Raw genomic sequence first — 10,593 nt, 5'->3', positions numbered from 1 at the left:
TTTAAGATATTATTTATTTACCTGAGATGAGCGAGTGAGAGAGAGAGAGCACAAGCGGGCATAGAGACAGAGGGAGAAAGAGAAGCAGGCTCTCCACTGAGCAGGGAGCCTGATCCGGGGCTTGATCCCAGGATGCTGAGATCATGACCTGAGCTGAAGGCAGGGGCTTAGCCGACTGAGCCACCCAGGCGCCCATTAAATTTTTTTTTAATGAAAATGTTTTTCTATGTTTTTTACTGAGAATTTCTTGTGTTCCCTATTTTTCTTTCTCGGACTTGGCATGTGCTGTCCCCATGGCCTTTTTCCTCTTCACTTTCCTTGCTAACACCCACTCATTTTTCAAAAGCCAGCTCAGCTGCCTCCACCTCTAAGAAATCGTTCCAGAATGCTCAGTAGGTAGCATCGCAGGCAGCGAGGAATGCCTCTGCCTTGCAGGGCTCCCATGAGGACACTTTCCTGCATGGGAGCTCTCCCAGGATGCAGGGAACCATCTAGAACGGCAAGCAGAGTTCAAGTCGCAGAAGACCAGGCTCCCAGCCTGGCAGACGGGTTGGAGGGAGAGACGGGCTGCTGGGCAAGCCAGTTTATCGATGCCGATGCCGCTGAGCGTGCCCTGGGGAAATCAAGGTGAAAGGCAGCAGCCCCGCTGAGGAGGGGCCCACCCTTATTTATCAATCAGAGTGGCTGGAACAGCCCAAGAAAGGCTTGGCTGTGAGGAGGCCTACACCCACTGCCGGGGCCCTACGGGGGCCTGCCTCACTGGAGCTAGAAGGGCTCTCTGCCCTTGACATGGAGTCAGGTCCCAGGTGGTAGAGGGGCAAGGCGGGTGGTCTTGGCCCGGTGTGCACTGGCCTGGGCCCTCTTTATCCTTCTTGCAGGCCAGGGTCACCCTGCCCAGTGTGCTGGCCTGTCAGCCTCCCAGCCAGGCCCCGGTGGGGCAGGGAGAGGGTCAGAGCCAGCTTAGGAGAAAGGAGGGGGCAGATGGAGGAGGGATGCAGAGAGGCTCCAGGATGGACTCTATCCGGCTAAAGAGGTAACACAGGGCTCACATAGGCAGGGATAGGGGGGTTGACCTCTGTCTGTGCTCCCCCTCCCAGCTGCCCCCGCAGAGGAAGCCTGCTAGGCATCCCACCTGCTCCACCCAGTGCCAAGGCCATCCGAGCAGAGTGAAGATGTCAGAGAGAACCCCAAATCGGATTGAGGCTCCTGCTCCCCCTTAATGAGGTTCATTATCAGCGGCTCTGAGCCTTGTAAAACCTGGCAGGCCGGATTAGGGGCAGGCTCTCTAATCTGGTTGACTCCTCCCTGCTGAAGAGCTAGTGCAGGCCTGCTCTCACAAACGAACCCTCTCCTTCCTTGGGAGAGCGCGGGAGATGCAGGACGCGTGCTGTGGAGGGCTGGGCAGGTGCAGCGGAAGGTTCCCGGGGCAGAGCACTGAGGCAGGTGTCCAGGAGGTTGGGGGAACAGGAGGCGGCGGCATTAGACCTCCACCAAGCTCTGTCCCCTGGTGGGGTGCCGATGGAGACGGAAGGGGCTTGGGGCCAGAGGGCTCCGAGAGCTGAGGGGGGAGGGCCCCATCCAGGAGAACGGGGGTGGTGCCAGGGCCCCCTGCCCCCTGCAGGGCAGGAGCTCTGCGAGCCAAGGCAATCACATGTGGCTGGATCCCCACAGAGGCCAGATTCTGTGCATTCTGGACACAAGGTCTCCAAGCAGCAAGTCAGAGAACACACCAGGGCTTGCTTTAACAAAAATAATTTATTCCACAACCCTCCCAAGCAGTGGGGTAGGGTGGGAATCAAGCATGTGTACAGAGCTACCCTCCCCTCTGACCCTTTTAAGCTCTACACGATGGGAGGTGGACCCTCAAGAGAGAGGATATTCCCCTCACTCCAGCACCCTCCACAAAGGTTAGCATCTGTTTTGGAGGCCAAAATCAAAAGACAAAAGACCCAGCTCTCAGAGGGGTAGAGCCCACTGGGGAGGAGCCAAAGCACATCTGAAGCAACCATCTTTTCCCTGAGGCTTTCCTCTTCCCTCACAGCTAAGCCCGGAGCCAAGGCACTAACGACACCAGTACCCCTCCCTAAATCCCACACGAGCCCCTCTCAGGTCCCGCCAAGCCAGCCACTCACCACCCAGCCCCGTGGCCATCACCTGTCCAAGTCCACACCAGCTCCAGCAGCAGAGGTCTGGGAAAGGAGCCAGCAGCTCTCCTCCCTCCAACCCTGACCCCAGGCCACACCTGGGAGACCAGCAGGGCTTTCAGAAGCTTCCAGACCACCACCACCCTCCCCCAAAGCAAACCCCACCCTGGAGTTACAAGGGGCCGGAGGATGTACAGGCCACAGAGGGCCAGAGGCAGTCCGTCCTTCTCCGGCACAAAGGCCTCCGTGTACCCCACAGGGAGGGGGATGGACGGAGCTCTGGAATATACTGAAGAGTTCTGCTCTAGTCCACTAGACCTGGATGGAGAACCTGGGCAACTATGGCCATGCTTGCCCCAGTTTAGGGCCAAGACCAAGTGGAGACACGGAAGCTTCAGCGAGAACGAGGCGGGACTTCAAACAAGGTAAAAGAGGAATCTGGGGCTGGGAGGCCAGGGACTGAGCCTCCCAACCCCCCTGCCCAAGGCTGCTTTCCGCTGTGCTGTCAGATGAACACAAACCCTACGCATGCTTTCATGTCTACGGAACATTGCTCCCCAGAAGGCCCAAGGAGGTTCATTGGAGCAAATGGTTTCCCTGGATTTCCCTGGACAAGGAACATGGGAAGAGGGGGGAGGGACAGGGGGCTGGAAGAGCACGAGTGGCAGCTCCCATCTCTGCCCCCCTCCCACGTCGAATGGTTCAGGCTGCAGGGTGGCCAGCATGGCCCTTCAGCGCCCTCATCCTGGCCCGGAAGTAGGTGTAGACGGCCAGGAGGCCCATGAAAGACAGGGAGTAGAGCCCCACACAGAGGCTGATGTCCAGGTGGGAGAAATTCCCTTCCAGCACCTGCAGCCACTGGTCCTGGCCCCGCACGGGCCCAGCCTCTGGCTCCCCCTCAGGAATGCTGGCCAGCTGCTTTGAGCTGCGACCCACTCGCCTCAGCTCTGAAGAGCCTCTGGGGAGGTTCTTCTCGGCCAGGAACTCAGCCAGCAGTACGGCCCCTGTGTCTCGCTTGGTCAAGTGTTGCTGCCCTTTCGGCTGCTGCACCTTATCCCTCTGAAGCTCTACTATGTGCTCGGGAGGTCCCTGGTCTGGCTCGGCTGGGGCTGTACCGAGGCCAGTGAGCATATCCTGGGGGTGACTTGCCCTGAGTCTCTCTGCTGGAACGTCAGGAACAGTGGTTCCGGGGGACTTTGTCCCTGGGCCCACCATGATCCCCGCCTTCTCAGGGCCCAGAGTAAAATTTCCAGCTGCCATCCTCTGGGCAACCATCCGTGGGCTCAGCCAAGCAGAAGGCACGTCCGGGACGACATTGCTCGGGGAGAAGTGGGTCTTGAGGAATCGGAGGGTGTTGTTCAGGTCCCACACAGGCGTACCCCGGAGTTCGTCGTGGCAGGGAGAACACAGTTCACGGGGTGGCCACTGCACCTTGGGGAAGTGGGGGTCCTCGCTGGCAGCACCTGGGGAGGGAAGCACACACAGGCTGGTGGTGACCGCTGGGCCCACCTAGGAGCCCAGACCCCTTTCCTCACTCAGAATGCTCACTTCCTCATCTGCAAAAAGGGCTCCCTACTGCCCTTGGAAATGATGGGTTGGGGAAAAGCCAGGTAACACCTAGCACAGGGCCCGTGCAGCCCGAGCGCCGTGCTGGGGCCGCTCTGGCCATGGAGGACTCCCACCGTGAGGCCACCACAGCCTCCTAGGGACGGACGACAGCTCCCTGCTGCCCCTTCCTTACTTTCGTAATTAAAGGAGAAACATGTTTTAACACAAGAGCTCGTGGCATGTGGACATTCCACAGGTGTTCTCCTTTATGCCACAGCAGCCCCTTGGGGTAGGAGTCAGTGGGATTTCCTGCTCAGGCGGCCTCCGAGGAGGGGGACGTAGGGGCGCCTGGGGGCCTGGATGGGGAAGAGGGCACTCGGGAGAGTCAGGAAGTTACCCTGATGGCTGGCACAGTGGGCAGAGCCCCCCGCGGAGCCCCAGAGGGCCTGCCGCTGGCTCCCCGCCCGGGGTCACCCCAGGGACGCCCATCAGCCCAGGTCTCTTGGAGGAGGCACCTCTCCTAAAGGGTTTCACACAGCAGAAAAAGGTGCCGGCCAGAATGAAGCAGCAGCAAGTGGTGGGAAAGCTGGGATGGTTATTTTGGGGTAAAGACATCAAGCAGATTCCAAAGGTCCCTTGAGAAGTCGTAGTGACCAGCCTTGCCAAGTGAGCGCTGTTCCCAGTTTGATCTGGAAGGACCCCACCGCAGAGGTCAGGGTCTTGTCTTCCTTTGGGCCCCTCTAGGAGAAGCTTCAGATGGCGCATCCAGCGGCAGCTGGGCCCCCTGGGGAAGCACGGAGCCTGCCCAGGTCATGGGGCTGGAGGGTCAAACGGAGCATGGGGGGGGGGGCGACAGGGAGGGGAGGGGTGAGAGGAGAGACAGGCACGTGTCTTCCTTTCCTCATTTCAAAGCCCACCAGAAGGCCCCAGGAGACAGAGAAAGCGCCACCACCTGCTCCATTCAGCTCCTTTAACCTCCCACCGCTGGAGGGGGGGGGAGGTCTGTGGGCCACAGATAAGCCGGCTCGATCACAGATGGCTCCCTCCCCACCCGCTGGCTTCTGGTCACCCTGGAGTTTAATGCTTCTGCCTATTGGATACATGAGACTCCTGTGCCGCGGGGACAGAAAACACTAAGTGGGGACCCTCAGAAGACAAGGCCTCCCCCTATGGGAATCAGCCAGTTTCTTCTAGGAAGGACATGGTCTTTCTCTTCCAGCACATTTCATTGCTAGACCCCTCCCAGTGGGTAGAAAAGCCGAGCTCTCTCCTTCCTGTTGGTTTGAGTAAGGAAGGGGCCAGCAGCCAGAAGGCAGAACAGGGGAGGCAGGAGAGGGACCCCAAGAGTTCCAAGGAAGGGGCCCTGATGCAGGGGAAAGAGTGAGCAGTGGCGCTGGAAGACTACAGTCCTAGAGTGTCAAAGCCTTAGTTTCCTCATCTGGAAAATGGGTCTAAGGACACTGCCCTACATCAGCAGGGCAGGCAGAGCACGTGGAAGGGCTCTGCGCACTGTGACACACGGGGGGTTACCTCGGGGACAACGAGCGTCCGGTCTCCTATCTCTGGTCCAGGTCCCCCCCCCCCATCCCCCTCTCCCTCTGTGGGTGACTCTGGCCTTGGAGGGGGCCCGTCCTTACCGGCGAGGCGAGCGTTGACCTTGTTGTGGCTAGACCACAGCCAGAGCACGGCGCTGTTCAGACTCTCCACCCGGTGCATGGAGGCCGCAGCCATCTGCTCGAAGTGGCCGGCGCAGTCCCGGCAGCCGAAGAAGAAGCGCACGTAGGCGCGGATGGCCTGGAGGACCTCCTGGGCCTTGGCTGCAGGGAGGGGACACGCTGTGCCGGTCACGGGGGCCACGGGGGCCACGTGTGCCCACCAGCCCCACCTTCTGATGAGGGGCCCGGGGTCTCTTTGCATACCCGTCCACCTTCCAGGGGTCACTTTAGAGTTGACCCCATCTCCTCCCAAAGTCCTAAATCCCAGTTCCCTTTCTCTGCCACTCATCCAGGTCCCTGTCACTGACTGACACTCGGGATAAGGTCCAAACTCGTCAGCAGGACACCTGGGCTGAGACATGTTTGGAGAGGCAGGCAGGGGCCAGACGGCCCACCACCTGTTCCCTGCACCCCTCCTGTGCCCAACCCACTTTAGGCTTCCTGTTCCCCCAGGGACTGCCTCAGGGGTCCCTCCGGATCTCGCTCTGCACATTCCCTGCTTTGTCTCCATCTCCCCTCGCCCCCCACTCCCTCCCATGGGGCCCCCTGGACTGGTATCCGCACCCACCTTTGAATACTCCCCTCACCTTCCTGCCCTGACGCTGGGCTCCCCAAAACATGCCCCCCTTAAACCTTTTTGTCTTCCACACTCCTCATACGTCAGGCCTGGGGGTGGCGGAAGGACGCTCCCGGCTGTTGGTTGCTTCCGAACTCTCCTGTTGCAAGACCCCAGCCCCTCAAAACCGAACTCACAGTCCCGGCCCTCCATACACTAGGACTTCAGCACCCCACTCTGCGTCCTGCTCACGACCCCTCCCTGTGCCATCATTCCTGGCAACCTGAGCAGCCCTGAAGGCCAGGCCTCGCCTCTGTCCTCCTGGGCCTCCTCAGTGCTGCCTTCAGCCCAGCCGCCGCGGCCCCGCAGCTGTACTCGCCTCCCCCTCCTGCCCGGTGCTCTGGACTTCACCCCTTCTGACCTCCTCAGGATTTCACCCCTGTATATATATTCCTTTGTTAGCACATCACTGATTTTTCCCTTAATACGGGACTGTTCCGACTGGTAAAGACAACTGCAATAAAGACATCCCTCTCTGACCCCAGTGACGGCCCCATTAGCTCCAATTTCGGGCCCCTTATTCTCTCTCCACCCCATCTAGCCAGGCCCTTCTCACCCCTGCTCCACCGCCACCGCGCCTGCCAGAGAGCTCCTGGCCTGGCAGCACCTCTGGCAGCACCACGGCCCCCACGCAGCTGGCGACACCCCCCCTCCTGCCGACACGGGGTTCTGAAATTGCAGTGGCTGCTCCTTCGCAGGCTCCTTTGCTGGCTCCTGCTCCTCGGCAGAGGCCCTGACGCTGCGCACCCCAGAGCAGCACAGGCCTCCGCGCCGTCCTCTGCCTGCCCAGCCCCCAGGCTTTACCTACCACCCACACGTCCCTGCCCACAAGGCTTGCATCGCTGCCCTGGACCTCGTCCCTGAACCCTGGACTCACCCATTCACATCTCCATTCAGACAGCTGGCGGGCATAGACCGCGGAGTCCCCCCACCGTCTACACCCTCCCATTTCTCAGCTCACAGAACCATCATCCGCCAGATGCTCAGGCCCAACAGCTCTGGGGTCCACCCTGGGTCCTGGCTCCTATGTACACTCCTCAGACAGTCTGCCCCAGACTCCACCCAGCGCCACCTTCAAAATACTCCCAAATCTGACCGCTTCTCCCACAGGCCACCTACCGCTCTGCTCTGGGCCGCCACCCCCCTCTCCCCGGTGCATTCCACCACTGCCTGGGGCAGCCTGGCCTCCCCCCAGCAGTCTCTCTAGAGCCCCGACCATTGGTGACACTGCCCTAGGAAACTCCCTAGGGGCATCTCATAGCGCCGACTCAGAAATCCCAACGCTTCCCCTGCTGAGACCCCCAGGCCTGCACCTCTTCTGCCACCGCCCCCACCCCAGGCTCTACCACTGGCCTCCTTTTGGGGCTGCAAACACTCCAGACTTGTTCTTGGCACCTGCTCGTCCTTGGCCTGTGTGATGGGCTGTGCTGTGTCCACCCACAGTCGTATGTCGAAGGCCTAACCCCCAGCATGTCAGAACGGGACTACATTTGGACAAAGAGCCTAAAGAAATAATTAAGGTCACATGAGGTCACCAGGGTGGGCTCTAAGCCATAGGGCCGGTGTCCTTATAAGAAGAGAAGACTTGGACATGGCACACACCCAGGGAAGACCTCGTGCAGACACAGGGAGAAGATCGCCATCTATGAGCCAAGGTCTCAGCAGATACCGACCCTCCTGACACGCTGACCTTGGACCTCCAGCGTCAGGAACTGTGAGGAAATCAGTTTCTGTTGGGTAAGCGCCCCAGTGTGGAGCACTTTGTTAGGGCAGCCTGAGCAAAACAAGTGCAGCCTGGAAACCTGGAAACCAGGGGTCCACGCAGGGCCACCTCCTCCGAGAAGCCTCCCCAAGCCACCCTGTCTGAACACAGCCCCCCTCCCTCGTCCCTCCTCCCCACCACCTAGTGCGTCGTCTTCAGAGCACTCATCATCACACCTGAGATGATCTACCTGTAAGGTTACTCCCGCCCCTGGAATCCTGGCCCCTGAGGCAGGGACTTCTTGTCTCATGCACCACTGTACCCCCTCCTAGAACAGGGCCCGGCCCTTTTTAGATGTTCCGTAAAAACAGGCTAACAGACCGGCTGGCTGGCTGGCTGGCTGCACGTGGCAGCTCCTCTAATTCCCTCTGCCTCTGCTCAGCTGTGGGGCGCTCTTGCTTCCTAACTCAGCTCCTGTCCCTCCATCCGTTCTAGCTCACCTCCTCCTGGCCCTCCCCACAGCATGGAGCACTTCCTGCCTCTCGCTGCAGGCCCCCTGCCCCAGCTCTGGGCCTTGGCACGCTGCAGGGCAGCTCTCTGCCCACCTGCCCCACCAAGAGCAGGGACGCTTTCTTTCCCACCACTGCACTCTCCAGGCCGAGCCGGTACCTGACATAACCCTCAGTCGGTGTGGACTGGATGGGACGCCTGCCCTTTGGTCGTGAGGCGAGAGTGTGAGGCAGAATGGGTGGTGGAGGGCAGCCGCACAGTTTGAGGAGGGAACAGGGCAGGAGGGGCAATGCGTTTCCCCAGCTTCCCTTAGAAAATGATTTTTCAGTTGGTTGAATGTCCGACTCCTGATTTCAGCTCAGGTCATGATCTCAGGGTTATAAGATCGAACCCTGCGTCAGGCTCCGTGCTGGGCATGGAGCCTGCTTAAGACTCTCTGTCTCTCCCTCTGCCCTTGCCCCCCAGCTTGCACACTCTCTAAAAAAAAGTGGGGGGGGGGAAAGAAAAAAAAGAATGATTTTTCCGTGGGAAACAATAAAATTGTTCAAAGCACACAGTATCAGCCACGTAGACTGAAACAGAATTCTTGCCTTGACAGGAGTACAAAAAATACAAGCACAAATTTTTCACAAAGTTCTGTAAACAGAGCAAGCTTGTGGCTCCAAGAAAGCCAGAAAGAAACCTTATGCCCCTGAGCTCGCCCAGGGCACCACGCTGGGGCCGGGGCCAGGACTGGGTGGCTTCTCCAGGTCCTCCCCATTCTGTGCGGAGGGCACCGGGGTCAGCTGCAAGGGCAGACTCTGCTACATCTGGGCCCGCAGCAGGGAGCCTGTGGAGAGCAGGGCAGGGCCAGGCAGGCGCACAGGCCTCGGACTCACCTGTCTCTTGTGAGTGGTCTAAATTGTGCCGAGCTGCTTGCACCGTCAGGAAATGAAAGAGGATCCACAAGGAACAGGGAAAGCCCCGGAAATGTGGCTCGCTCCCCTGGCAGCCAACCCAGTTCACCTTCTTGGCAACCATAGTGCCCTAAGGAACACATACGTGCATGAGTGCATATATGGAAAAGAAAGAGAATGGGATGGACGGTAAGGAAAGAAGCTTCCAGGAGACTTGAAGGTAAGCACACAGCCTTGAGACAAATGAGGTCCCTCCTCAGTCTATCACCTGGAAGGTGGCATCTCCCACTGGCTACATCCGTCAAAGGAGAAGCAGATCTGAAAAGCTGTGACACAGAGCAAGTCACATCCTTATTCTAGCCTCGGCTTCCCCATCTGTAAAAGGAGGGGTTTGGCCTCTGAGGTCCCTTCGAGCTTTGGCATCCGACACATCTGTACGGCTGTGTGCCTCTGCTGGCTGCAGGGGGCCAGCTCTGCAGAGAGTGGATGCGCGGGAGCCCAGAGAGGTGCCCCTGGAGAGGGCCAGACGAGTCGTGTGAGGGGGCCAATGTGCCTGCAGGCTCCTGGGAGCGCCAGCAACAAACTCGCTCACATTCGGTCTTGCATTCTGGCCCAACCACCTACTGGCTCTATGACCTTAGACAAGTTACTTAACCTCTCTTAACCTCAGCTTCTCCATCTGCTAAATGGGGATAAGAGCTACCTCCCACTAATGCTGGGAAGATTAGATGAGATGTGCATGCAGACAGCTCAGTAAGTAGCCGTTCACTAATTATTGATGGAAGGGCCCAACCAAGACCGTGGGTGAAGGAGGTTAGAGGCTACAGGGTTAACCCCTTCCACCCCCACAGTCACTGAGGACTCCGAGGTCTTCAGTTGCCCCCAGACTCACCTCCTTCCTGTTGTCCAGGGCAGCTTTAAAGAAACTGTAGGGGATTTTCTTTCTCTGTTGCCTCTTGAGCCAGTCATTAATGGAATGCAGGAAGTTCTGGACTAAGGGCTGGCCGGGGAAGTGCTGTGGGAGGCACAAGGGGAAGCTGGGGAGGGAAAAGCAATTCCCCCGGAGCCCCGCAGCTCCACGGAGGATAGGGGGCTAAACAGAAGTGAGCCGAGGCAGATTCCTGAAATGCTCTGAAACCGCCAGGAAAACATTCTGCCTCAGACACAAAGGCGGGTTCCTCGCTACCTTTGCTCTGGGGCACCTGGCAAGGCGAGGGAAGGGGTGGGGAGAGGACCGAGGCTCTAAGTGAGGCTGGGCCCTTCAGGCCTCCCTCTCCCAAGGCTGACCCTGACCCCACACTGCCCCTGGGAGGAAGGCTGAGCACCTGCGTGGCTTCCCAGGGCTGCTGGGAACCTGGGCCACGCAGTCCTCTCTGCGGGAGATCTTCTGACTGACCAGCTGACTGACTGTGGGGTGAGGCTGACGAACAGCCTTTCATCTGTATTCCATGGGCTGCTGGTG

General features: G+C 59.2%; 1 protein-coding gene across 2 annotated transcripts in view; it reads right to left on the bottom strand.

The window, feature by feature from the left end:
• Nucleotides 1–1,736: 1,736 nt before the first annotated feature.
• Nucleotides 1,737–10,593, bottom strand: part of QSOX1 (quiescin sulfhydryl oxidase 1) — a 35,270-nt gene continuing 26,413 nt past the window's right edge. The window contains exons 9-13 of one of the 2 annotated variants that reach the window (XM_087858212.1): nucleotides 10,024–10,146; nucleotides 9,114–9,261; nucleotides 7,377–7,526; nucleotides 5,330–5,509; nucleotides 1,737–3,607 (exon numbers count right to left, since the gene is read on the bottom strand). In XM_087858212.1, coding sequence (XP_087714338.1) covers nucleotides 2,847–3,607; nucleotides 5,330–5,509; nucleotides 7,377–7,526; nucleotides 9,114–9,261; nucleotides 10,024–10,146 — 1,362 coding nt within the window. In that variant the 3' untranslated portion in view covers nucleotides 1,737–2,846. The remainder of the gene's footprint in view (nucleotides 3,608–5,329; nucleotides 5,510–7,376; nucleotides 7,527–9,113; nucleotides 9,262–10,023; nucleotides 10,147–10,593) is intronic. The other variant, XM_045811367.2, reaches the window with a different exon arrangement.

The sequence above is a fragment of the Ursus americanus genome, chromosome 2 (genome assembly GCF_024610735.1).
Source record: "Ursus americanus isolate L20-20 chromosome 2, mUrsAme1.1.p, whole genome shotgun sequence".
In the NCBI taxonomy this organism is placed as follows: domain Eukaryota; kingdom Metazoa; phylum Chordata; class Mammalia; order Carnivora; family Ursidae; genus Ursus; species Ursus americanus.
Note: the sequence above shows the minus strand (reverse complement) of the source record. Positions and strands in the feature narration are given on the sequence as shown.